The sequence below is a fragment of the Trachinotus anak genome, unplaced genomic scaffold (assembly GCF_046630095.1).
Source record: "Trachinotus anak isolate AG129_WGS33_773 ecotype Australia unplaced genomic scaffold, CSIRO_AGI_Tana_v1 ptg000008l, whole genome shotgun sequence".
NCBI classification, from domain to species: Eukaryota; Metazoa; Chordata; class Actinopteri; order Carangiformes; family Carangidae; genus Trachinotus; species Trachinotus anak.
In genome coordinates this window covers 8,251,724-8,279,618 of record NW_027273859.1, presented here as the reverse complement: position 1 = coordinate 8,279,618, position 27,895 = coordinate 8,251,724, and the positions used below count along the sequence as shown (strand labels likewise).

The following is a 27,895-nucleotide window of genomic DNA, read 5'->3' as shown; positions in this document are numbered from 1 at the left end:
GCACAACCAAAGCCTTTATTTAGACTTCTTTGCTCCTGAAATATGCCTTACTGCTCTTGCAGCTGCATATTATTGTACCAGTGCTGGATGGAATGAGTGGGTGTGTGCAGGACTTTTTCATAAATGATATTTTAAATTTGAAAAAAGAAAATAAATCTCAACTCAAGGTCTTCTCACAGGCTCTTTCTGTAGCTTTAAACCCCATCCCATGCTCTCAAGTTCATATCAAGCACTGAAAAAATACTAGTAAATGAAACATTGATCTTTTATTGTCATACCTCCATTTAAGTTTGTTGACAGGAGCCTACTTTTGACCTAGTTTAGCTGCTGCATATTGTTACTGTACACAACAGTGGCCATTTAAAAAAGTGATTTAAATGTTGTAATTTTCTGTGGAAGTTCTGAATGCCTAAATGTTGGTGGTGAATACAAAGCTGCATGGTAATGAATTTGAGAGTCTTACTAAAACAACATAATAATTTCAGACAGATGTGTGTGTGTGTGTGTGTGTGTGTGTGTGTGTGTGTGTGTGTGTGTGTGTGTGTGTGTGTGTGTGTGCGCCTCAAGAGTGTGTGGTGCATTTCTACCAGCATGAACTGGTCTGAGCTGAACTGACTGAAACAAGATGATGGGTGGTGTATAGCTTTCTCCATATTTTCTTTATTTGCTCCTCTCTTGAGAACCAGCTGTCAACAGCTAAGACTTAAATTGGCCTGGCATGCCCGTATCTTGGGACTTGCTGAGCCATATGCTGTCCAGCGTTTGCTATAGCTCGACCACAGCGAGGCTGCGGCTTCCAGCTCTGCCAGTCATGGGAGGTCTGAAAGACACAAACAACAAATTGCCGGGTTTTGAATGTCATCTATGACTTAAATGCTGAAATGGGAGCGTTTATTTTAATCCCTCATTTTACCCAACAGGCTGAACACAGCCATCAAAAAGCAAAAAGGACGAGATGACAGTCAGTGGCTCTCATGTTGATGTTGAAGGTTATTGTTTCTAATGACAGACTGATTGGTGTGGGGCTAAATGGCTGATATGGATGTGTTTCCAATAGCAAGTCATCAGGATACAGTATTAAATATCTATTATGTAAAACACCATCATACCACAAGTATGTTATGATGATGGCATGGCAGCTAAGAAGCATCGTGATTCACAGTATTTATTCCCCATGCAGCTGTTTCAGAAACATTCAAGAGTCAAGATTTATTTATTTGTCACATACATACTTGAACAACTCGGAGTGACATGTTAAATCTGGTTGCTCCATAACTGTGCGATTGTGAATAACAAACACACAAAGGATTTTAACAGACAACAGACAAAAGCTGGTTAATAACATCTAAGACTCGCTCCATGCATTAGGTTCTAAGGGTGGAAAGTAACAATGTAAATTTTCTCTAGTATTGTACTTAGAGTACAGTTTGGATATACTTGTATTTAAATATTTAAATTCAACCCTTTCTCCCAGAAATAGTTTTTATACAACTTAACTCCATGCAGTTTTATATGAAACTAAATTGCGACCAAATAATCAACGCATGACCCCTTTGGTTTATCTTGAAAGCATTTGGAAGAGGCTTGACCTCAAGCTTGGTAACCCCTGGATTAAACTAGCTGACAGTATATTGAATAGTTAGGTCACCAGGTACAACCGAAAAATGATCTAATAATGTCGAATATGAAAATACATTCACAGTTATGGGATTTTTCCTTCAGTACCTCCTTACTTTTACTTAAATAGGAGTTTGAATGCAGAATGTTCACTTACAGTTATATTGCTGCATGGTACTATAACATAAGTAAAGGCTCTGAATATTTTCCTCACCACTGCTGGTGAATCTGGAGATTAAAAACTTCAGATTTTTTGCAGAGGTGCCAGTGAGCTGTGGTTAAAGAAAGCACTGTAGATGAAGCTGCACCAGAAACAATGTAGTTATCTATGATTTATCAGCCTCTCTCTCTCTCTCTGTCTCTCTCTCAGACTCTTCTCCACTATCGGCTCGTCACTCTCCTGTCACTCTCCTCTTCCTCTCTGCGTCCATTCTCCTTACAACACTCAAAGTGATTTCCAAGGCGGTGTTTGCTGGCCTTCTGTTGCTAATAAAGAGTTGGAGCGCCAGCCACAGTCTTGGCTGGTATTGATGCTGAGGCCTCAAGGCAACGGGGGGTGGGAACAACAGCGTGTTCACAGAGCTGGGCCAGATCTCCGAGTGCATTTTAACACTCGCCAGTGACTCTCAGGTTCCTGCATCTCTCCTCAGACATCAACTCGAAAAACACATGCTGGATATACCACAAACAGACAGTTGCTAGAGAGGAGGCATGGAAAAATGGCACTCCTTGTATGTGTGATGGTCTGTTAGTTAATGTATATTTTAGCTTGTGTCTGGTACATATCATGGTTTGATGGTGATTGACTGTTTCCCATGAGCCAGGGTTTACATTCTGTGCTTAATGTGGATAATTAGTCTTCCTTCATTGCACAACAACATTAAAGGCTCAGCAAGTGTAGCAAATATGACACTGTAAACCAAGGCTTACAATTGTGTGCCATTTACAGTTTGATTCTCGTCCATTTGCTTTCATTTAAGACTCAAAAAGAAATGTGAATTATGAAAGCCCACAGGGGACCAGTGAATTCACCCACGGGGCTGCTTGCAGCTCCTCTAAGCTGGCCATCGGCTTGTGATGACGGGCTGCATTTACTGCGCTCTCATGGCTCTTGGACCAGTTGTTCTGCCTGCTCTAATGGGCCAAATGAATATCCATCCATTGTATTCATCTTGAGGGTCACACTACACAATGACTAAAGAGCTGCATGTGTGAAACAGACAGAATGAGAGCAGCGATTTGGTTACACAATGAAGTCAACGTATTGTGCTATGCTTTGTAATATGAATCACTGAGCCTATGGGCCAGGAAACAGACAGCCTGACAGTCAGTTTCACTCTCGCTCTCACTTTTTCCAGAAGGAAATAGTGCAGACACAGTCCATCTAATCATACACTCAGTCTGAGAGTCAAGGCTCGGGGAATGAGAAGAGGTGTGGAGTCTCTCAGTGTACACACGAGCAGCCAATGGAAGTGTTGTTTTCTTCAGATGACAGATTGAGGAGGGTAGTGGTTTGACCTGAAACCAGGGCCAAGCCCCAATTATTGCATTCTTGCACTGTAGCCATTAGCTCACTGTCTCTTGGGACTCCAAATCTCATATTAAGGAATGACATGGAAAAAGTGATTTATAATCAAATAATACTCTTAAAGACAGTAGGGATTTTCACTCAGGGTAATAATCACCTTTGCTAAGTGTCGATCTGCGTCTTGTCTTTCCTTGTCTATGATCTCAGATCTCTTAAGTTTAGGTCTTCGTTTCATGGAATTTCAGCAACAGTGACTAATTTTTCATTTTGTATCATAAGCGAGAGCAGTGCAGCACTTTACTGCTCCTTAGTTACTGTACAGTAACAGTACAGTGCTTATTTTATTTTTTACTAATCTATCAAGATCTGATGCTGTTGTTGGAAAACTGAGCCAATGAGCATTAAGGAAAGACTGCTGCTAATTGCTGTCTGAAATATTCCATGCCGTCCTCTGGATCAAACTACATTTTCCAAACAGGTTGTTATTATAATATTTGGGACAACAAAGCATGAAATTTAATGTTCCAGTACAACCCAAAAGCAAATGTTTTCCTATCTCGCATACTTTTCTCTTGCAATTAAAGTTCTCAATTTTATTCAACCTTTCTTTTTCAGACCAAAGAACAGCAGGACCAAGTACTAAATCAGAGCAATAAAGTCTTCCTCTACTGTGCCTTCTTGGACTACAGGTGGGTCTGTGTTCGTGATTTAAATACAGTGCGCCTTAATTATTCATTCAGATTCAGAGCCAAAGAGATTTTATCTTGACTGCTGATTCGTTGCATGTTCTTTGCTTAAGTCTTTTAAGCTGTAAATCATAAGAAATGATTTTGAAAAGGTATATTTAACTTTTCTCATTCAAATCAAAAACATCCAGTGTTACATGTGTTGCTGTTTCAGTTTGGCATGTCTTGAGCAACAGCACTCTGTAAAAATATGGTGATCTGATAAATGGAGCCAAAACACTATTTAGAAAGCATAAATCATTTTAAAAGGGAGTGTGTTTTAGTTGGATTCAAAGGTTTCCTCTCTTTACTCCTCTTTGCCCTGAAACTCAAGAAAAATGTGAATTATTAGATTGTCCTGTCAGAATGCCCTGGTAAATTCAGCAAAGAAATGTCTCTGCCTGCCTCCCACAGTGGATCATATTGACTGATCTCTGCCAGCTGTGCTCATATAAAAGCCATGTCTAGTTTCTTTTCTGTGTACTGGATTTTCTCTTCGTGCAAACATCGGTATGTTTAATGTATTTCTGAATATGTTTTCTCTGAGAATAATTCCTAATTGTTGTGCTTTTCAGTTCAAATGAGGGAGTGTGGTCCAACGAAGGTTGTGTGCGCTCAGATGGAAACATGACGTACTCTGTATGTCTGTGCAACCACCTCACGAACTTTGCCATCCTTATGCAAGTGGTGCCCTTAAAGGTACAACATTTTGGCTGGACTTTAAAGCTGCTCTAATTAATATTTTTGTATTAATAACGGATCAAATTACTATGTGTAACGTGGAATGTGTTGCTCATGATGATGAATCCACAATGTATTATTCTTTAGCGCTGCAGGTCCCCTCACCTCTGCGGAGTGCTTTAGCTTCTTTCAGCTTATTGTTTTGGCTTTACAGCCCACAACTTTTTTTTTTTTTTTTTTTTTAATGATTTTTTGGGGCTTTTTGTGCCTTTATGATAGATCAGTGGAGACTGACAGGAAAGGGGGTAGAGAGAGGGGAATGACATGCAGGAAAGAGTCGATCAGGAGTCGGGAGATCAGGCGTCTTGCACTCACACATGGTATGCGCCCTAACCACTCGACTACCGGGCCGCCGACAGCCCACAACTTTAATGTTTTGGTCACTCTCACTGTTTTCATCAACCTCATCTCCAGCCACAACATGCAGCTGTTTTAAGTGAAAAAGCTCTGTCAAATGGCAGACAGACTTAGTTAGCGACTGGCTGGTAAACCAGCAACAGTGGAGCATTTAGCTGCTAAAGAGCCAAAGGAAGAGGTAATATTGCACTTAAATTCATCAGGAAGCCAGAAACAGGAAGCCATATCTCTTGGGAGTGTACTAGGCAACTGTTTGCTGAAACGTTTGGCATATCAACTTCATAAGGTCATAATATGTCAGCGTTGTAATTACAGCTCATTGTGCTGCCCCCAGATATCCAATAGAATGAATTATTTTAGGTTTAACATAGGCCCCTTTCACAGAAGACATTAAAACATGTCAGAGAAAGAAAAGATGAAGCTGAGATCCATTTAGTTGCTGAAGTGTCAATGTCCTGGCCATTGCTGTATTTAGAGAGCTGGATATGACGCCACTGCTCAGACTTACTGTGTCCCACTGGCTACTCAAGGTACTGTGGACCAAAAAGCATTTTCCCTATAGACCAATTTTATAAGATAAGATAGTAAACCTTAGACAAGCTGCTGGCAGGATGATTTTTATCCATGGAGTTCTTATATTTGTAAAATCTTTCCTGAGCCTGGAAAAGCATGATTTATGTGCATAATGTCATCCCAACATAAAGTCTAAGGGCCGAGTGGGAGCAATTTTCATTCAATAGAATGAATGAATCTTTGAGTCCAGTATCCAGTTCTTTAATAATCCATGGTCCATGGCATTTTCCATAGCTCATTGGGACATTTGAATAGAACAAGTAGTTACACCTATGTTTTTCCTTCTCAAAGTCTGCTGTGAAGGAAAGCTTGCTGATGATTTTCACCACAATGTTTGACCTTAAATCGGTTGTTGGAAAATTTTCAGGAACAGTAAACTACCACCTACTCCTTAGAAGAAATCCATCCATCTATGTCAGGCCTATTTGAAAGAGCATCCCTCCCTCTTTGTCTTTGTCACAAAATAAGTACATTTGTAGGAGCATAATTGGGCAGGAAGCAGTGGCTTACCACACAGTAGCCCACCAACCAGAGGCCCCCACTGCAGCATTTGGACAGTTTCTGGCTCCTCTCTGTGGGTCATTGTAAGCAGACCCACATGGTCTCACTGTCGGTTTCACTGGTGGTTTTGTACAGAAGTACTCTGGACAACCATGATTAAGTGTGGTTATTTTAGGTTGCTGCACAGGTCAGTGGTCCATTCCTCAAGGACCACAGTCTTTCAAGTGACCAAAAACTGTCCCTTTGAACCATCCTCCAAAAACTGTCCTTTTAAAGCAACAAGCATAATATTTCTTCTCTTCTCTTCTCTTCTCTTCTCTTCTCTTCTCTTCTCTTCTCTTCTCTTCTCTTCTCTTCTCTTCTCTTCTCTTCTCTTCTCTTCTGTCTCACAGTATTTTACGTTTACATGATCTACATGAGGACTGATTTGGAATGACAGTCCTGCGTACATAGTCACCTCAGTCTAAATCTTTGTTATCCAAGAATATGTGCCATGGGAGTATGGTCAGCATCCATGATGGCTTCTTTAAATAGAAGACATCGTATTGCAGCTAAGTGGGCCAGCGTAGTTTTTAAGGAACAGGAGTCTATTTGATGCTATACTTTCCCTCAGCCAGTCTTTAATTAGTGGGCTGCCTTATCCCTCAGCTGCAAGGGAACATCCCACATATCCCTTTTCTGGAAGGCTGAGACTCTTCTGCCCTCGTAATGACAAGGCACATGTGAAGACAGTTAATGGAGAATCAAACCCAAACCCTTAAAATAGCCTGAACTCTAAAACAGCCTCAATACACTAGACCATATGCAATGGATATGTGCATATGGAGGAACGCAATTATCACTGTCTCTGACTCTTTAGCCTCTTGGACCATGTATATTTTGCTTATCCCAGAATCATAAAGAAATAGGTTTATAACTGCATCTTAAATATGTATTTAAAAGAACTGACATATATGAATTCCCACTATTACAAAAAAAGTGACGTGGGAAGTGTTTTAGCTTTAACCCTAGAGGCTTTTAGCCTTTTTACTAAAGCTTTATGACAGCCACATAGTCTTGCCCAGTTTGAGAAATACTAATGAGAGTCAGTATTGTTCATCATCATCAACTCTTTGAGTTTCTTGGCTAATGATACTGGCTGAATGAAACAGGCTAAACTAGCTGTGCATGGGCGTTGGTGGCACAATGTACCAACCCACCATTTAGGCAAAATAATGATGTTTTTACATGTTGTCTGGTTGATTGATGGGGATTTCTGTCTCTGCACAGCTCACTACTGGCCACCGGGTGGCACTATCAGCCATTGGTTATGTTGGCTGCTCAATTTCCATCTTCTGTCTTGCTATCACTCTTGTCACCTTTGCAGTCCTGTCGTGAGTATCATTAATACACACATAAACTCTATGTACTGTGTTTAATATATGCTGCATATTTCATTTTATAAATCTACTAATGTGGTCACTAACAAATACTGTACATCTGTATTCAAAACATACAGCTTTTGTCTTTTTTATGCCAACTGTTCTTGTTACCAAGGTATTGAGTTTATGTGATGTTGTCCTTGTGTCACTCTGCAGGTCAGTGAGCACCATCCGTAACCAACGCTACCACATCCACGCCAACCTGTCCTTTGCCATCCTGGTGGCTGAGATCTTACTGCTCATCAGTGCTCGCTTTGACCCAGGCACGGTAGGTGCACACCACAGATTATGTTGTTGATTCTAATTATCTTGAGATTATTAGATTATAAATAGTCGGGAAAGAAACATAGTTTGTGTCACACTAAGATAATGTATGAAGTGGACCACTGTGTTGTAAAATGTAAGACAAAATAAATAAAATCATGAATGAAAGATAATAAGTCTAAAAGAAAAGACATACAAGGCACAGGTGGAAAGAAAATACATACATGGCGATTAGTGATGCTTTTTGATATTAAAGAATACAAAATAATAATGTCAAACAGAATATTTTAATGCTAAAAGTCAGATTTTGTCCCCTGTCCCAGCTGCCTTGCAAGGTGATGGCTGTCCTGCTACACTTCTTCTTTCTGAGTGCCTTCGCCTGGATGCTGGTGGAGGGCCTCCACCTCTACAGTATGGTGGTCAAGGTGTTCGGCTCCGAGGGCAGCAAACACTTCTACTACTATGGCATCGGCTGGGGTACGTCTGCTCGGTAGTCTGTAATTTCTAGTCTTTAAACCATAACGAAGTTACCAGTCTGTACTCTGTAATTTCCTTGCATTTTTTGTGTGTGTGATTTTCATTTTCTTGTTTGTTGTTTCAAGAATACAATATGCCATCTTATTTTACCGTCCCAGTGTTCTGCCTCTACCTTATGCCAGGCTATTACTGTAAATATGACTTCAGTATTTTTTAATTCACCTTACTGGTTAAATATTATTTGTGGCAAGTAAATAACTGTGACCCTGCTTTGGGGTCTGAATCTGCTTTGAGTTACAAAATTCCAGCATAGCAATTGGCTCTCCTGATCTCAGTAAACCAAAGTTGATGGACAGATAAAAAGAACCTGGGACATATGTATACTGTCTTTGGCTGCAGGGGAATGCATAGTCTCTCCTTCACATGCTGAACCCATTAGCGGAAAAAAAATCCCTTTTTATTACTTCCTTTCTTCTAGCCAGAGTAATTTTTCATTTTGTGTGGCCAACTGCAAATTATGTGCTGGAGACTTGTCTGACAGAAGTATAGCTGTTATACATAAAAAGTAAATACTTGTTTTATAATGAATTGCTGCTTCTATTAGCTGTGATAAGGTCTGTTGACTGCTTTAGCTTTCATTTCCTGCACCAAAGTAAAGGTTTCCTCACAGTATAGCGTGCTACAAACCTTTGGGCTTGGTAAGCCAAAAGATCAAGGCAGCAAAATAAAAAGAGTTATTTTTATGGAAATGAGCAATTAGCAGCGCAGCAGATAAATAAAACCGCTGTGTTACTATGGGTGGAGTTTACCATGTGTCACAGCGTTTAACAAGGCCACAAGGCTGTTTGTTAGAATTAACTGAGGCATATGTTGGGATGACATTGTGGAAGTCAAAACACTGGTTTAAATCTGTTATAACCTGTAAGTCAAAACCGTTTAGGCCTACTAGGCTGTTTTAAGCTGATTCCTGAATCAGCTTTTTGTTTTCAGTGCTGTTGATCTAAGAACATGATAGTGTTGGTAAATTGTGTTGATCACCCACCATGTGATCTGGCAACAGCCTCAGACCCAGGTCCAGGGGGGCCTAAAATCCCCAGGTTTAGTGCGTGACTTGATTAAATTTGACTGAACGCACCCTGTGGAGTTTCTGAGCACAAGTAGCAAAATGGAGCAAGGTTTTGTAGAGTGCGTTCACATGTTCGCACTGTCCGTGTGCGCAATGCAATTGTCACATCTCTTGCCACTGGTTTTATTTGGCCCTGGTGATCAATGGTTGGTGTGGGTAATGCGCTAAAAAGAATGAGCAGTGTGTCAGCAAAGGCTGGTAAGAAAAAGACAGCAAGCAAGAAAACATAGACGTAAACAATGCAGGATTTAGAATATTTTTAAACATTTTTTTGGTAATGTTTTATGAGGACAGAATTGCATTCAGCATTTCATCCAGTGCTTTTTGCTGATGAAACTGTGAATATAAACTTGATTGATTGGGAACTTCACCACTAAAGCACAATGTTAATGTCCTGCATTATTACATTACGTATGTTGCAGCATTTATATGAAAGTGTACAGTGAAGAGGTGACAGGAAAAGAGGGGAGAGTGAGAGTGGACATGATATGCAACAAAGGTCCCTGGCCAGAATCAAATCAGTCACACTGCAGTTACAGTGTATAGTATTCTAAACTAAAAGTCACAGCAAATATAATTAAGCTGGGGCCCCGCATCACACCCGTTACCCCAGGGCCCCTGAGCAGGTACACCCAGTCATGGGTACTATGTGACATTAGTGAACATGTGTTTGTTTGCCTTTCTTATCATCAGGCTCTCCACTGGTAATATGCGTGGTGTCTATTACATCAGCCCTGGACAGTTATGGCGAGGTTGACAAGTAAGTATGACCAGCACTTAACAAAAAAAAACAATGAAAAGATGGGATATTATATGGAATTCATTTTACTCTGTTAAATTGGCATTGTGAAAGAATTACATCAGCTGTTGAAATAAATTGGAAATAACTGTGTGTTATTCCAATGACTTTAGGTGAACATTTACGACGTATTTCATTCCATATTTACATTACAGCATTATTGCATTTTTGCTTGGAAGGGAAACAGTTTGATTTTCTTTTCTTTTTCACTCTTGCACCTCTCCTTCCTTTCTCAGCTGTTGGCTGTCGATGAAGAATGGAGCCATCTGGGCGTTTGTGGCGCCGGCTCTGTTTGTCATTGTGGTGAGGAGTCCACATTTGTCATTTTTTACAGTTTGATCAACAGTTTCATCTGTATTCACACTAAGATTTTATTCTATTCCATGTAGCAAACATACAAAACCACATCTCCTGCGTCACTGTGTCAAATGTATTTAATCTCCTTCCTGATTTCCAGGTGAACATAGGCATTCTGATATCTGTGACCAGGATCATATCGCGAATCAGCGGAGAGAATTACAAGGTTCATGGAGATGCCAATGCAGTCAAGTAAGTGTATTTGTTTTCGTGTTCAGACAAAAACTCTTTTGATATTGTCCCCTTATCAAAAGCCAATAATATAAACATGGTTGTCTCTCACTTTGTTTTCAGGCTGACTGCAAAGGCAGTAGCTGTGCTGCTGCCTATACTCGGCATCTCGTGGATCTTTGGTGTTCTTGCTTTCAACACACATTCTTTGCCATTCCTATATATCTTTGCTGTGTTCAACTCATTACAAGTAAGTCCTTCACCATAGGATCATTTCTTTTCTAAATTACCAGGAACCATTTGTGAATTTCCTCCTAAAATTTCAATTTTTTCCTTTTCTTTAGGGGTTCTTTGTTTTCTTATTTCACTGTCTTCTCAACTCTGAGGTATGGTGCTAAATATGCTGAATATGAGTTTTAATGATGAAAGTTTTGATTTGTTATGTCCAGTGAGAGAAAACTGTTCTAGATTATTCTTTAATTATTGGCAAAGGTACATTGTTCTCTGTTGTGATCCATTGCCAGGTTTAGAGACATGTATTTGTACATGCCTCGTGTGGTTCAAAAGTGGAGTGCCTTTTGTCACCATTATCTTCCATGACTTTACTTCTTTCTGTAGGTCAGAGCTGCTTTCAAACACAAAACCAAGGTGTGGTCTCTCACCAGCAGCTCCATCCGAAACATCAATGTGAAGCCCTTCAACTCTGACATTGTGAGTGCTGCTGCTAAAGGCTAAGAGCCATCCTCCTCTTGACTGTCTGAGTCTAACTCTCTCTTTCCCATCTCCTAATCCAGATGAATGGAAACAAGGAGGGCGTGACTCCCACCAAGATGAACACATGGGACAAAAGCACCAACTCAGCCAATCGCATCGACCTCTCTGCAGTGTAGAACCACAGATCAGCATTTCTGTCTGTGGCAGGAGAGCGATCTGAAGCTCACTAGTGTAGAACGACAAACACTGGCCAGAGTTTTCTCCCACTATGTTATGTAATGAATTGGATTCTCATCCACTGAAGAGAAAGTGCTGCCAAATGAGGTGTTGTGTGGCTGAATAATAACTTCACATTTAAAGACAAACAGACTCTAAGGACTGTGCCCGATTACTGTCTCATAAATAATATTTTGTGTTCCCAAAATCAAGAGCAGGGATTTCTGAGGAGAGGGTCAGTGACGTGACAGTCTTAAGATCCATGAGTGAAGTTCAAGCTCTGAAAAAGATGCTCTCTGAAGTGGAGCGTCTCAGTTTCTCTGTTGCCTGGTCCATCTGTACATTGCAGTTGATTTACCGGTTGGCCAGAGTTTATTTAAGGGGGTAGTTCATTTAGGAAATTCACTTATTTGCTCTCTTGCCGAGACTTACATGTAAAGACTGATGCCACTCGTCATGTATGTATGGTAAATAGGAAGCAACTGCCAGCAGCTAGTTTACTAAGCTCAGCACAAAGACTGGAAACAGATAGTCTGGCACTGCCCTTATGTGCCTACCAGCACCTGTAAAGCTCAGTAATTAAAATGTAATCTTCCCTTTGTTTAATCTGTACAAAAAAAATGCAGTATAAAAAATATTGTGGTTTTACCATTATGTGCCAGACTAGCTGTTTCATCCTGTATTCAGAATTTGTGCTAATGTAAATCTGATGATGGCGGTAGCTTCATATTTAGCGTACATCTTTTCATCTAACTCTCAGCAGGAAAGCTAATTAACATATTTTCTGAAATGTCAAACTATTCCTTTAGATCACAGTGTTATGTCTTCACGTGCCTCGCACAGTAAAATAGTGCCAATATGTGTGCTTTAATTTACTTGCAGAAAATGATAAGTATTTTCAGGGTATGTTTGGATACAAATGCATAACCTTAGATGAAAAAGACCAAGGAAAGAAGCTTATTTTCCTTAAATATAGTGTTAGATTTAGTCCTTAAAAACAATGACATAATGGCTTCACCAGCTGTTAACAGTATTCGTCGACATAACTGACAAATTGCTAATTTTACCTGGATGAACTTCTCGCAGATTCACCTGATTCATACAGCTTTTACTCACATTTGGGGACATTGTGTCCCCAAATGTGGATAAAGTAGCTGTGAATTAGACCCTATATGTTATTCTGGTTTAATGTATTTATTTATTTTGTGATTCTGAGTTCTTTATCATGTCTCCTTCAAAGTGTCACAGCTCAACAATCATTATGTCCTCATGTTAAATTCTCTTTTTATTTGTGTGTTTTCTCTCTTGTGATGAAATGAACTGACTGGTATATTTGCAGTACCTCACATCTTAGTAAACTGCAGTATGTTATGCTTTTTTGAGGAATAGTGAATACTGGTTGTGTTTTGGACACAGTTCTGTGAAGTTTTATGGCGTCTTCAGCTATTTTTGTTGCTAATTTCTTTTAAATTTTCATACATTTTTTTTTTTGTACAACAAAATATGCAACATGTTTGGCAACAGAGGGCCTTGATAAGGTTGTTGCTTTTTTTTTTCTTAACATACTGTGAGAATGGAGGGAGATGGCATGTTTTAAAATGTCATTAATCTTACACTGTACCAACATTAAGTTTCCTAAAACAGGATTTACTGTAGGTCACTCTGCGCTCACTTTTCGTGTCAGATTTAAAGTTAAATATTTCAGTATTTCTAAGCTTGTATATGGCTTTCAATGATTGTTCTCTTATGGTACTATGGTTTGTGCTTCCAATTATCTTTATTAAAAAACTTTATGACAAGGAATCAGTGTCGTCTTCACTACAGGTTTTTACAATCCTGATCGCATTTTTATTGGCTGGTATGACTTATGCTATTTGCTGGATACATGTGTGTGTACCTGTGAATTGTATTATAAGTAATCCATTTTTGCTGAGGATGACTATGCAGAATACCAAAACCTTATAGTCAGTGTGACAGATATGGACACATCCTGCATTATGCAGACAACAAGACTGGATTGGTTTGAACAACACCAACAAATTCTTAAGACAAACAAAAGTGGCAGCTGTCTATGATACTGTTTCTGTTGTGTTTAGTGATTGTTGGATTATGAAACAGCAGGCCCCTCCCCCTGGGGACAAACACTTCCTGTGAAGGTGTCCTGATGGCCTCTTTGGTTTGACAGCTGAAGGACAGTCCCGTTCTTTAAAAGTAACTTTAACTGGGCCTTGGGGGTATTACTCTACATTAATATGTTATGGTAGTGGAGGAGAGACAGAATTTCCTTCACAAACTGAGGGTGAATGTGATGAGTTTTATTGTATGTTGGATGGTATTTTGAGCAATTTCGGAATATTTTTGTGATCTGTGTTCAATTGTAGTGTTTGTACATAGTACATATATTTTTGACTATTGACAGTATTAAAAGGGTCAGACATAGCAACAGCCACCATGACACTAATTTTAGAAAATGAATCTTTCTTGATATAGATTTAAAAATAAATGTTAGCCAAATTAAGACATTGAATGGTGAGTTTACGAGGTGTCCCTGAAGGCGCCACCGTCAACCGTCTGCCGGTCTGTTTTGCGCATGCTCGCCGTGAGATATGAATAACTGCAGCAGATGGGTAGAAAGGTGAGGAAGATCACAACATCTGAGCACACTTTCTAAATACAAACAGAGTTTAACTGCACTTCTGTCACTTTTTACTTGTGAGAGCTCTAGAGAAGCGACACAGACTCCTTGTCATTGTTAAGTAAGCACAGCGGGTCGCTTTTATTTTGTTTGCACACAGTTTTTTTTTTGTCCTGCGCACGTTGTTTTAACTTGTTGTGTTTACAGAAACTTCGTAATGTTGTCATCGATATTTTTCTTCGACTGTGAACCATGTCCCGTGTGAAGACAGTATTTTATAATCAGTGACATGGGATTTACCGGCGTAAGGGACGTGTCGTGGGACTGTACGTCTGTTTCTGTTGGAAAATCTGCCTCCTGAACCTGCCCGGATACTTCAACGCGTTTATTTTTTATTATCCATGGAGTCTGTTGGGAAGTTTGAGTTCAACAGGAAAGACCTGATTGGCCACGGTGCCTTTGCAGTTGTGTTCAAAGGCAGACATAAAGAGGTAACCTTTATATCCGAGACAAATCTGGATTTGTCTGGTCAGCGTTGATATGCTCTATGTAAAGCTCTAATTTTTGTATGAACCTTTTCAGAGACGTGACTGGGAGGTTGCTGTGAAATGTATCAATAAGAAAAACTTGGCCAAGTCCCAGTCTTTGCTTGGTAAAGAAATCAAAATATTAAAGGTGATGATCACTTTTTGAATATTGACGCACATTCTGCGCCGGTTCCTCTGTGTACCTTCAACTAAATGTTTTATCCTACCTCCTCTAGGAACTCAAACATGAAAACATTGTTAGACTACTTGACTATCAGGTAATGGTTGGCATTCTCTCTCTCTCTCTCTCTCTCTCACACACACACACCTATCCTAAGAGCAATACACATGCAATGGTGTAGACTTTGCAGCCACATGTTGCAAATGTTGACATGTTGGATGCATAAAACGTCATTTGCTTATGTGATGCAGATATGGCTGTTGGATATTGTAGTTTTTCCCAGAGCTAGCGGGCCTCAGTGACCTGAATGCAGCTGTAGTTTATGTTAAATGGATCATTCTAAAAGTATGAAAACCAGGCACATAACTGAATATCTTGACGGTCTGAACTTAATATTGATTTCGCTACTGTATCCCATTGAGCACAAACATCATTCAACTATAATACAAGTCACACATCACTCAGGATATTAACCATTTGCTTGGATGTGAGTTTGCGTGTGTGTGTGTGTGTGTGTGTGTGTGTGTGTGTGTGTGTGTGTTTTCCTCTTCTCACCTTACTGACACCTGCCAGACAGCCACACATGGGGTCAGTGTTTCTGACAGATGGCAGGGTGTAGCAGGCTAAACAATGGCTTTTAAAGCAGAGCCTCGTCTCCCAGCAGGCACGCAACAACATGCAAGGATAATGACTTTAGATTGAGACAGTGATGTGTTCATTCACCTGGTATCTGAGCAATGTGTGCTCTCTGTTATACGTATCGAGGTGTTTGATACAATAGTACCAGTGGTAAATACACTCGCTGTGATAGACAGAGTTTACTAACTTTAACTTGGTGATGTAAAAGACAAACAAGATTCAACACCCCCCCCCCTTTCCATTCAAGACAGGTGGGACTGACACCCTAAACTACCCCCACCCCGTCTCACCTCGCTGCTCTGTGACTTTTTCCAATGGTGACACACAGGGCGTCAAATTAGGGAAGGCTCCTGGGTGACTTAAAAGGCTCAAAGTTTGGCAGGGGTCATGACAGGGCACGGTTTCAGGCCCCTGAGGTAGCTGTTGTCAGAGGGCCCAGGATTTCTAGAAGCACTGCTGGTGACGGGCCAAAACAAAGTCTGATATATCGTCAGTATAAGTCATAATTCCCTACTTCTCTACATGAAATAAATGTGATACATTTATTACCATTCATCAAATCAGTTATCAATGAGTTTACTACTTGGCATTAATGTATTTCAGCCAATAAATTTGTATTTTTTTTCATCTCATCTGCAGGAAATGGGAGGATGCGTGTATCTTGTCATGGAGGTTAGTTGTGTTTGAACTGTTAATGGCTGCTCTGTTTTTTCATGCAAATCCCATTCACTAATTAGGCAGCATTGTGCTTCCATTGAGGCTTGTCTTCCTTGTCTTTTCAGTACTGCAATGGAGGTGACCTGGCAGAGTACCTTCACTGTAAGTCTGCTGTATCACATTACAGTTTAATATAGCTCACATCTCACTACAGTAAATTTTCCTTTTCACCTGTGGTCAAAGCATAAAGAGGGACATTGACACCACTCCTCACTGTTGCGAGAGAGTGTCAGTCTCACAGTTTGTTAGTTGTAAACATATTTGGAGCGGCTTGCTGCACTGGTGGGGTAGTGTGGCTTTTAAGAGGCTTGGCTAAGCTTTTTCAGTGTTTTGAAGGAATAATAGGATTTTGCCAGCACAACGACAGAATTCAGGTTTAAGGTTTCAACAGGTCAGTGGGTAAACTATCTCTAATACTCCTGAGTACTTAACCCAGATAAATTTAAAACCCTCATCTTGACTTGACGTGATTTTTCTATGTTTTAACTAGAGATTATGTAGAAACTAGTACAAAATATACAGCTAAAAAAAACCTCCCAGCTTTTATTTTCATCTCACTGGCTTTCGCATATCTTGTGTCACACTGAAAATTCACCCTGCCTCAAGTTTCAAACCCTTTTTCAAAATATGATGACGCAGCTGAGTGTATTTGGTAGATTTTTCTGAAGCTAAAAATATCTCGTTGGTGTCAATGTGTCTATTTAAATGCTGATGTGGAGTGATGGTCATGCTAGCGTCTCTTATTTTGTAGACTGGCCTATTCTATGTCCCTGCCAAGAAGGCACATCCAGCTATTTGCAGCACAACACTCAGTCACACTTGGCAAGGTTCACAGAGCACCCACATGACCTCACCCATCTGTCACTCACTTATCCCCTGTGCTCCGGTGGAAAAACACTGCAACTTGAAATACTGGCTGTCCCCTGCAGGAGGGGGTCACCAGCCTGGCAGGTGGTGTTCACGTTAATTTCCAAATGGAGCCTCATCATAAACAAAATTCTCCAGCACAAAGTATGACGGCAGTGACGTTGATGCATCTCCACCTTACATCATAGTGGAGTTTATGGCGAGAGTGTGAGAACAAACCAATCAAATCTAATTTTTAAGTGAGATCAAGGGCCGCAACTAACAAACATTGTAGATTATTTTCCCTGTTAATTATTAAAATGTGAGAAAATTGTGAAAATTATAATTTTCCAAAGCCCAAGTTGACAAACTCAAATTGTTTGTTTTGTTTGACCAAGAGTTCAAAATTCAAAAAAATATAGTTCAGTATCATAAAAAAGACCAAAAATATTCACCTTTGCAAAGCTGATGCCAGTAAATATTTATGTAAATATTTTGATATGCTTAAAAAGTGACTTAAATGATTAATCAGTTTGTCAAAAATAGTACCAGTTCATGAAAATTGATCAACTAATTGGTTGGTCACTTTCATCACTTGTAAGATCTTTGATGTGCAATAGACATAAACTGGTAAATGGCATGTCAGTACGCTACATTAACCTTTTAACCAAGTCTACCAGTTGGTAACATGTACATTTGGCTTTGGTAACTTTCCTGATGGGCACATGTCATTATTTTTTATATTCTATTGATAATAAAGAATTTATTCCATTAAATAATGATAATAAAATGATTATTAAAATGATAGTAAGTTGCATCACTACAGTTACTTCAACCAGGATGACACATAGGGAATAAATGCCTTTCTTCACCTCGTCACATGTATCTACAAACCCTGCCATATGATAAACCCTCTACATACTGCCATGCTGACTTCCTCGTGTATCATCTCATGTGTTTCATCCCTCTCACCCACAGCTAAGGGCACGTTAAGTGAGGACACCATCCGTGTATTCCTGCAGCAGATAGCTCAGGCCATGAAGGTCCTGCAGAGCAAAGGCATCCTCCACAGAGACCTCAAACCCCAGAACATCCTGCTCTGCCACCCAGAGGGGCGCAGGTCCAGTTCCACCAATACCTGCATTAAGATAGGTAATGACTTCAACAAGCAGAGTATTAGAAGACCTGTATGTCTGTGAAAATGCATTGGTTTAGGGAAGATGGTAGAGTGAGTTCATTTCTCACCCCCAGTTAGTGCACACACACGCAAACTGCTCTTTCTCTCATCCTCTAGCTGACTTTGGGTTTGCACGTCATCTCCAGACAAACACTATGGCAGCCACGCTGTGTGGCTCTCCCATGTACATGGTGAGTATTAAAGGTCTAATACTCTGGTTTTCTGTGCCAGCATGGAGTCATGTCACCACGCCTCTAATCTGTAAGCTGTGTTTGTCTGGACACAGGCTCCTGAGGTCATCATGTCCCAGAACTATGATGCCAAGGCTGATCTGTGGAGCATAGGCACCATTGTGTACCAGTGTCTGACTGGAAAGGCACCATTTCACGTGAGCACGCACACATGCAGATACAAAAAAACTGTGACATCCCATCACTTTAGATGTTTAGATAAATAGATTTAGCAATTCACCAACAAATTTTTGCAGCGGCCCCTTACGTAAGTGCAGATACTCATGAAATTGTTGTGCTTTAATTCCTAGAAAGGGTTGTCAACAGAAAGCTGCACATGATACGCCCCTTTCACAACACAGAGAAACGATATGATCCACAAGCATTGAAAAGCACCTGCCTGCTGCTTGTCACTCTCCCTGATATCCTGTGTTGTTAGCTGGAAAATGTGGGAACAGCTTGACTACTTGTTAGGAAAGAGCCTTGTTTACAGATTTGAAGAGGGGGGGGGGCGTGCGGAAATGGCTGTGAGCCATTTCTCTGAACCCAGAGTAAATAATGTTTCACAAGGCTTGCTGTCACTTTCTACTCATGTTCACGCAGCAGCTCAGATGAAAATGTTGAACTGGTATTTGCAGATTACCTCTATATGTATAGACATGTGCTAATGTTTTTTTTTTCCAGAAATCCCTTTTTAGTCCCACGTGTTAGCAGCGAGAGAAGAACATTCTGTTACATGGCCTTTTGTACCTGTTGAGAGGTTATTTATGTTGCGGTTTCTTTGAATGCATTTTCCATGAGAATGAGGGGGAAGATTGACTTCTATTTTTTGCCAGGCAGGTCAGTGAGTGGAGATAAGTCCAAGGGTCAGTGTGAAGTTAGCTTATGATGATGATGTTGATGATGATGTTTACTTAGCTGGCTTAGCTGGCATCTCCCAGCATTCCACTTTGTCCTGAGTGGAGCCATCAAACACTCACATATTGTTTGTGTTTAGATTATTTGCACTTTGGCAGAACTGTTTTTTTATAATTGCTATGATGAAAATAAATAGTCAAACATTTCACTATCAATTATTCAAATGCTTGTTTGTAAGGGTGCAGCTGCTTTCATTTGTGTATGCTAATATGTGCACATGGTCATTTTCGTGTTGAACTCTGTGTGTGTTTGTACAGGCCAGCACACCCCAGGAGCTCCGTTTCTTTTATGAAAGTAACAGGACCCTGTTACCCAGGTGAGTGCACCTCTGCATGACCTCCCAACAACCCACATACATATATGTTGTACACGCTCAGTATGCACAGGAAGATGGTAGGAGAGGCGTGTAAACAGGCATTACAGAGAGATCTGTCTTCCCTGCGCTCAGTTTGCTGATGGATGACTGGCATTAATCTGCCTTGTACCCATACATACATTTGTGTGAATTCTGTGAATGACGTTCAGTGTGCACGTGGCTGCTTTACAAAACACAGACGCATGCACTCACATTAGCACTCAATAAATCCGCAAGTTTCATACCGCTACTAAAAATAGTGCCAGTGTGGAAGAAACTGATACAGACACCTGACGGCACAGATCATCCAGAAGGTTCTCGATCGGCCACTCACACAACTGAAAGTCCAACAAATGTGCAATGCTACACTACAAATGTAGTGTCCTGTCTATGATATATGTCTCCATGTGAGATGTGGTCCATTTGTAATGTGGAACTCTATGTTTCGGCCATTACAATCAGTTCTGCTGGCTGTTTACAATTTTTGATGTTCAGAAGTCGGACATGGAAAATGTTCAAAGGGATTTATGGATTGTTTGCCCGTTGTTTTCATGGTGTACTTTGCCAGCCCACGTATGGCTCATGGCCATGCTTATCTTTTGTTGTGATAAAGTCAGGTGATAAGTCAGGCCCTGTTTGTGTGTGAGGAGGCTTGGTTTGTTGTTTTCTTGTCATTCTATATATAACCAGCTCCGAGCTGCCAGTTAGTGGTCTGCACGGCTATCATTTTCCACATGACCCACATAGCTCAACACAGACATGAACACACACATACACACTCCCAGTCTGCACTGACTCTGGGTGTCATGATGCCCTGAGGTTTTGCACTGAAGCTGTAAATTAGATTAAAAAAATCACACATTTCACAGCTCACTCTGAGCTTATGAAACACAACTGACCTACATATTATTTCTTTTAAGACCACAAACATCAGCAACAAAATGCAAATACAGTGAACATGCAGAGAATAAACCACTCACATGCCACTTTTTTTTTCTTGGGTTTATTACTCTCATACATCTTTGTGTCTCTTACTCAGTGTTTTGATTTTACCATGATTTATATCAATAGCAGTGTTATAAATCAAAGTTAATCTAAAAAAAGAAACCTTTGTATTTTCCCAGCATCCCTAAGGAGACCTCGAGTAACCTAAGACACCTACTGTTGGGGCTGCTGCAGCGAAACTACAAAGAACGGATCAGCTTTGGTAAGCCCCTGCCTTTTAACATTCAGAACCCTTTTCATAATTTGATTTTAAAAAGTTTCATCATTACATCTAAATCTTTACATGTACAGATGAGTTTTTCCACCATCCTTTCCTGGAGACGAGCTCATCTACAAAGAAATGTATGTACTCTTTCTCGTTTGTGTCAGTATCTGTCTGTCTATCTATGTATCAGTGTCTGGGCTTATAGCCAGGGTCCTAACAGAAGCACATTTTTGTCAGGCTCTCCAGCTCCCATGCTCTCCTATCCCAGCTCAGGCTCGGGCAGTTCTTCTAGCAGCTCCACCACATCCCATCTGGCCTCACCTCAAGTACGTACCTTTCTCTTCTTGGACTGAAATACATAGCATATGAGGTGTAAATGTCTTGTAAAATAAATCCCCATTGTGTATCTGTTTTCCTGTAACTTCTCATAGTTAAATCTGATCAAACAGTCCTTTATGGTAATTCTCTCTTAGCATTCCGACGGAGAGATGCACCGACTCCAGCCCAAAGCGCAGTACTCCCCCACACAAAACACCGCGGGCTTCCTGCTGAAAGAAATAGCCAATCAAGACAGTAGGAACACCTCATCTTACACAGAGGACTATGTCATGGTGCCTGCCCAGTTTCCCAGTAAGACCTCTGAGCTTCACTCTCACTCTGTGGATATCTGGATCTTTAATATTGTGCGTCTTTTCCTCACATCAGCCTATTACACGCTTATTTATTTGTTGAAGTCTGACTATTTCTATTTCTACTGCTATGTAGGTGAGTACACATGTGAAGTGGATGTTGGGTCACCAATTGAAAGTTGCCTTATATACAGTGGGTGAGTTGTTTGTCATGTAAAAGCAACATAAATATCATTAATAAACATCAGTAAAAAAAAAAAAAAAAAAAAAAATTCAAAGATCTAAACTTCAACTCTTGTCATTTGTCACTGATAGGAATGCACAATATCTTGTCAGTGTCTCACTATCAGGCAATGATTGCTTTTTTTTTTTTTTACAGGAGCTAATGCATAATTATGTCCGATACATCACATAGATTTACAAGAGCAAACATATATATATTTTTATGCTCTCTCCAGGAGCTCACTAGTAGCTGAGAGAGGTCCCGGGCCTGCAGGAAAGACACCTCCACCCTCTCCCCTCCTACACTCTCCCTCCAAGCCTGTTAGGTAAGAGAGAGACAGGCAGGTTTAGATTTTGGTGGCTTGAAGAGGAAGGTGTTCAAAAATAGATGATAACCGTATGTGTAGTATATCTATTTAATGAGACTTTTAATAACTTTAATTAATATTTTCCTCTAATTTATAAAATCATAAGGAACATTCCTAACTGCTTGTTCCTCTGTCTAATACCTTGGCCTCCTCTTCTGTCCACACAGCAAGCCCCTTGAATTTGTTGGCCGTAAGTGCAGCCGCTCTGTGCCCATTCCTGTGCCAACACAGATCCAAAACTACCAGCGTATGGAACAGAACCTGCAACCTGTTGGCTTGCACGGCTCCACCAGGCATGTGTTTATCTCAGCCCCGTCTCCACCTTAGTGTGTTATTATTCTCTTCTGCCTGTGTCTAACTGTGTCTCACATCATTCAGGGCCACACTGTGCTGTGTAGGCAGCAGCAGTGGAAGTTCCCCACAGTGTGGAGGCTGTAGAGCTCCAGGTCCTGCATACGTTCTCAACTCCCCAAGGCTGGCAGCTGGAGGTGCCCAGCCACAACTGTGCTCCCCACTAGGTAGGCATCTTAATCACCTTTTTTTTTTTTTTTTTTTTTTAAGCATCTTAATCACCTTTTTTTTTTAAAGCATCTTAATCACCTTTTTTTTAAAATCCTTTACAGCAGCTATCCTTGTCACACTGCTACATCTTAACACACTACATGGGAATTTGTCAGTGCAATGTCACTTGTTGCTGGCCACTTGGGCCACTTGGGTGTTAACAAAAATTCCACCGTCTGAATGTCATGTTAAGTACATTCCCAGAGTTGTTTTGTGGTGACGTATTGATCTTTGGCTTTTTCTGTACCCACTTTCACTGTGCCTGACTCATCTACTTTTATTTAGGCCTTTTGACAACACCCAGAGAGCACGCCTCGGCTTGTTTCATTCTTTGTTGTTGGCATTGAGTGCTCTGGTTTTGAGAAAGTGTTCCAGCGAAAACTGACTTTATAAACAGGTCCAATTCACCAAAGGTTTTTGCTTCTTATTAAATAGTTATAATCCTCTGTATTGTAGTGGGAACTACCCCAAAGACCTCAGAGCAGACTCCCCCGCTCAGCACAAGAACTGGACTCACTGGCTCCCCTGGCATGCAGGACACCTCCAGTCCTAAGGTCAGCTTCTAAAACATCTGTTTTATTATATTATTACAAAAATAAATATTTTGTCATCTACACACCATCATGCCAGACAGTCACTGACATTTTTTGTCTCACAACACACACAGCACATTAGCTGGCACTATTTTGTTTCATGTCTCTTCTGAAAAAGTGACTGGTGACTAATTCTTTAGACTCTGTATGAGGGCAAAGAGTTATAACAGAGTATAACCAAATGGCTCTCAACTCTCCTTTGTTTTCCAGCAGAAGGTTCAGTCAAGAATGTCAAACCGAATCAGGACAGTCCCAGACCTGCAATCCCTCAGCCCATCTCCTGCTTCCCAGACCAACCACAGAGGGGAATCTGCCAATAAAAAGGGTCCTTTTAAAAGGTCAGAACATTATTATATTACTATGAACATAGCAATTGCTGTTATCTGATAATATAATAACATCCTGCAGCAACATAAGGCAGGGAGTGGAATGTGAATCAACAATCCACATATAATTGAGATTGTTGCTTATGTGAAACCCTGCCATCTACCACCCAGAGATGTCACACAGTATTGATGGTATGCTATCTGATAAATTATTAAATGCTCATGATGGTGTCTGTGGCTGTATCGAATGTCCAGATCGCTGAGCACGGGCAGGCTGTCTGACATGCTACTGAAGGCGGCTGTTGGAGCTCACCTGTTTGAAGAGGGAAGTGACGAAGTCCTCAACTGTGAGAAAAGCATGGATATAACAGGTAGTACGAAGTAGTACATAAAACAAGGGCAGTCCTATTTCAACTGATAGTGTTTATGTTTGTATGGCAGTATTTAAGACTATGTAGCTGTTGTTGTAGTGGCAGATTAGAAAACATAGGGTAAATGTTTCATAGCCAAGTATAGTTAGGTTTCTAAACTCTTAAGTCATGCAAAGGAAAGGCTTCAAGTAATAATCAAATCAAGACATACTGAGAAATAAACACACACATAATTGAGGACGAGGACAAGTATTACTCTATGTTTGCATGAGTTACAAAGCACCTATTTTGACGTACCTACTGCAGTGATCATGGCCATGGTATTTACATGGCTGTGGTTCAACTGGACTACATTTTCCAGGGACGTCTTAGCCATTTGACTCTCCGTGTTCGTTCCTACAGCTCCACCTACTGGTTGTAGTAGAGGCTTTCAGTGTGCAGACAGCCCACCGCTTGCAGTCTTCACTATAGGTTCTCCATCCAAAGGAAACACTCCTCCTGACACCATGGTATCGAGGATGCTCTCAGGTAGATGTTCTGCTACACTGAATATTGACTTACTGTTTAGGGCGTTCATTTTTAACCATGATTTTAGCTTGTGTTGTAGGACGTTTGTTAGAAGTCCTCTAATTAAGTGCATTTATGAGTGATCCAATCAGGCTGGATTTTTATTATGCGCTGTGTTCTGCAGTTTGGGTTCATTTAGACCACTTTTGCAAGTTAATAATGTGGAATTATTAAATTAGAACGTCTAAAGTGCAACACAAGTACTGAACGTCTTTGTTAACCACATAAAATTTGAGATAAACCATGTGGGGATTGGTCAGGTAAAGGAGGAATCTGTGATTTTTCACACTGAAGTTAGAGTCTGCTATTACACCGGGCCATTACATTGTTTTTAAAATATAAATGATAATAAAATGCATTATAAGTAGTCAACTGACTATTGTAGTCCTAACGTGTTATGTTAACCCCGTTCTCTTTTGATCACTCTAAATTTCAGATGTTCAGAGTTAACCTGTCTTCATCTCAAATGCAGGCTCCCCCAGCTACATTCACTCAACGTGGCTGCTTAATAGTCGCCTTCTCCAGAAAGGAAGCCGTAGAAACAGTGAGACTGAGGCCATGGATGCTACTCCGCACAGCAGTCTGGTGTTTCACCCTCCAGAGCTTGCTGAAGATACACTGATGGAGGTACACATAAATACTCATAGGCATTTGTGTACATTTGCAGGTGAACCTAAAACAGAAAAATTCAGATTCCTCATGAACAGTTTTGGTATTAACAGTATTTTATTGCTGCTTTTCACAGCAGGCTCACACAGACACCCTGAGTGACCTGCGTTTCACCTTGGCTTTTGTCCACTGTGTCATGGAATTGGCGTCTTCTAAAGACCCAGGGCTGGATGCCATCAGCAGTCCTGATGTTTCCTTTCTAGAGCAGAGCTTGGTGACGGATCAGATTAGCCTTCTGAGTAAAGAATGGAGGTAAGAGGCAGCATTGGACAGTAGCTCTCTTCCTTCACAAGCCTTTGTGGAAATGACTTCTCTTTCTTATGTGCACATTCCAGTTATGCAGAGCAGTTAGTGTTGTACATGAAGGCTGAAGAGTTTCTGTCATCAGCCCTGCACACTGCTAAAGAGAATATCAAACAAGGCAGACTCGTTCCCTCTGCTACAGTCAAACAAGGTGAGACCAGTGACTTCTAGTTTTGATTATCAAGCACTCCTATTTTAGACTTTAAAACTAAAGACTTAAAAGGTGCTTTTGGATGTCTTAGTATAAAAAATTTAAAGAATTAAAATTGCAGAGAGCAGTTTAACCTATCCAGGTGTTTCTGCTGTGGTGGTCTGACAGAGTGAGAATTGGCACTCCATGTTGATGACAATGGTGAGTTCATATTTAATATAATAATACAGTCTCTTTGCATACTCTATTTCCTTTGTGCAGTCATCAGGAAGCTGAATGAATTGTACAAGAACTGTGTAATATGCTGTCGCTCCCTCAACAATCGACTGCAGACCTTCTTGCTTGACAAACAGAAGCTTATGGACCGCTTCAATGTACTCACAGCAGAGAAGCTCATCTACAACCACACTGTGCACATGGTGAGCTCATCTCACAGCAGGAGATGTTGATATTCACTCCAAATCACCTTGTATAAAGTATATATACAGTATGCATCTTTATCTTAGCCTTAATGTGTGTGTTTTTATTGCATTAAGGTACAGTCTGCTGCTTTAGATGAAATGTTCCACTATGGCACAGCATCCATCCAGCGCTACCGTAGAGCCCTTCTGCTGATGGAGGGTCTGTCCCGTATCATCACAGAGCAAAAGGACATTGACAGCATAGACAAATGTATGTGGCAGCACTATGACACACAAATCACAAGACAGTTGCTTAAATGCCAGAATCAAACCACTTATGACTGGGTTTCCCATGTGATCTTGCTTAGGTCTTAACGAGGTGTTATTCTGATCTAAATTTTTCAATCTCTGTTGTGTTCTCAGGTAAGCAGTGTATTGAGCGACGCCTTTCTGCTCTGCAGTCTTAACAGTATCCAAGAGCTCTACAACTGCACTTACAGCTACTGGATTATCTTGACTCGTCCATCTCCCCTCCTAGACTGTCAGTACACACAAGCACTTTGATCTTTCTTAAGGGAAATGACCACTGGAGCATCTGCTCTTATCCTACCACCCAGTCTGTAATCTTTACATAAATGCACAGAAAAGACTGGAAGCCCTGTTTTATACATGTTTTTGAGGACAGATTGTGTTATGATTGTTTGAATACTTTGATAAGATCAATTTCTGTCAGTATTTGTTTTGTTTCTTTACATACTGTATATGTTAGTGTGTTGTTTTGTGTTTTGCACATAGAATTATCAGATAAAATAATAACAGATTTTAACTGATTGTTGTACTTGAAGCAAAGATTATTTGGTTTTTTTTGTCTGTGCTTGTGTTATGTAGCCCATACAGTAAAAGTTCTCCGGCCAACAGGAGTCACAATATTCTGAATGAGATGACCAAATATTGCCAGTGTGTAGCCATGTTAGTGAAACTGTGCCTGCGTTTTTTTTGTACATTTTTCATCACAGCATCGTGGTAGCTGGAAAAGTAATAAGATTATATTTTCACCTCATACAGAATAATTGTCTTATAGTCATCATAGAGTGCAATAAGTATGTTTTTTTTTTTTTGTGTGTGTTTTTTTTTACATTTGAATGAGATTTTAGTTTTACAACAGCTGATTCAACCTTACCCTGACTATGTACTCAGTAGCGTCACTTTAAGTGACAACTGCATGCCACATTTCTTATGTTTATCTGCTGTTTGTGTGTATGTGTTCACATTAGTTTTATTTTTCAACTTATTTTGGGTTTAGAGGTGTAAGTTTGGATTCATGTCAAAAGTTAATTTGTTAATTTGTGAATTAATTTGTACATCATTTTTGCCCGATAGTACCTTTTTATATACAGTCTGTGGATAGTACACTAGTTTGTTACAATTACATAGACAATATTTTGTGAAAGTTTGTTAGAATTTATAAAATTGCATTTTCTACTTGTATGTTATCACTGTTGGTCAAATTTGCCAAAATGAGTTGTTACACACTGTGTGATGAAAATAAATAATATTTATTGTTAAAACTATGGGTTCCCTTCAGGTCTGTTTCAGTTTGTTTGCTAAATCAGTATGTCTTCGCTGTATAACACCTGATTAACAACTTACGATTCATGAAAATTAAAATTTATCGGATAATAAATTGTAGATGACGCCATTGTTTCTTGGCG

At 40.2% G+C, this 27,895-nt stretch overlaps 2 protein-coding genes across 6 annotated transcripts in view; both read left to right on the top strand.

The window, feature by feature from the left end:
- Positions 1-13,390, top strand: part of adgrd1 (adhesion G protein-coupled receptor D1) — a 30,984-nt gene extending 17,594 nt beyond the window's left edge. For both annotated transcript variants that reach the window (XM_071482307.1, XM_071482306.1), the window contains 12 exons: positions 3,761-3,834; positions 4,446-4,569; positions 7,312-7,415; positions 7,620-7,731; positions 8,051-8,204; positions 10,024-10,090; positions 10,366-10,432; positions 10,587-10,678; positions 10,781-10,907; positions 11,002-11,043; positions 11,276-11,368; positions 11,452-13,390. In XM_071482307.1, coding sequence (XP_071338408.1) covers positions 3,761-3,834; positions 4,446-4,569; positions 7,312-7,415; positions 7,620-7,731; positions 8,051-8,204; positions 10,024-10,090; positions 10,366-10,432; positions 10,587-10,678; positions 10,781-10,907; positions 11,002-11,043; positions 11,276-11,368; positions 11,452-11,547 — 1,152 coding nt within the window. In that variant the 3' untranslated portion in view covers positions 11,548-13,390. The remainder of the gene's footprint in view (positions 1-3,760; positions 3,835-4,445; positions 4,570-7,311; positions 7,416-7,619; positions 7,732-8,050; positions 8,205-10,023; positions 10,091-10,365; positions 10,433-10,586; positions 10,679-10,780; positions 10,908-11,001; positions 11,044-11,275; positions 11,369-11,451) is intronic.
- Positions 13,391-14,193: 803 nt separating this feature from the next.
- Positions 14,194-27,762, top strand: ulk1a (unc-51 like autophagy activating kinase 1a). Of its 4 annotated transcripts, none has more exons than XM_071482303.1 (28): positions 14,205-14,222; positions 14,430-14,713; positions 14,805-14,897; positions 14,986-15,027; positions 16,209-16,241; positions 16,352-16,388; positions 18,111-18,284; positions 18,427-18,500; positions 18,596-18,697; positions 19,715-19,773; positions 20,937-21,019; positions 21,109-21,159; positions 21,260-21,348; positions 21,496-21,652; positions 21,788-21,848; positions 22,110-22,199; positions 22,409-22,534; positions 22,620-22,759; positions 23,259-23,356; positions 23,606-23,733; positions 23,977-24,092; positions 24,495-24,620; positions 25,132-25,286; positions 25,405-25,580; positions 25,664-25,782; positions 26,044-26,201; positions 26,319-26,454; positions 26,607-27,761. In XM_071482303.1, exons 2-28 carry the CDS (start codon positions 14,624-14,626, stop codon positions 26,648-26,650), a joined length of 2,757 nt encoding a protein of 918 aa, XP_071338404.1. In that variant the 5' UTR covers positions 14,205-14,222; positions 14,430-14,623; the 3' UTR covers positions 26,651-27,761. The 4 variants fall into 4 exon arrangements, with proteins under 4 accessions (XP_071338406.1, XP_071338405.1, XP_071338404.1 ...); XM_071482302.1 differs by having other exon boundaries at positions 14,205-14,343; XM_071482305.1 differs by having other exon boundaries at positions 14,194-14,713; positions 25,408-25,580; positions 26,607-27,762.
- Positions 27,763-27,895: the final 133 nt, after the last annotated feature.

What these genes read in the sequence shown, in the direction of transcription:
- ulk1a (XM_071482303.1), top strand. Translation starts at nt 14,624, where the DNA reads ATGGAGTCTGTTGGGAAGTTTGAGTTCAACAGGAAAGACCTGATTGGC. An exon ending in CAATACCTGCATTAAGATAG is followed by an intron (nt 18,285 to 18,426) that starts GTAATGACTTCA and finishes CTCATCCTCTAG; the next exon opens with CTGACTTTGGGTTTGCACGT. An exon ending in GAAAAGCATGGATATAACAG is followed by an intron (nt 24,093 to 24,494) that starts GTAGTACGAAGT and finishes TCGTTCCTACAG; the next exon opens with CTCCACCTACTGGTTGTAGT.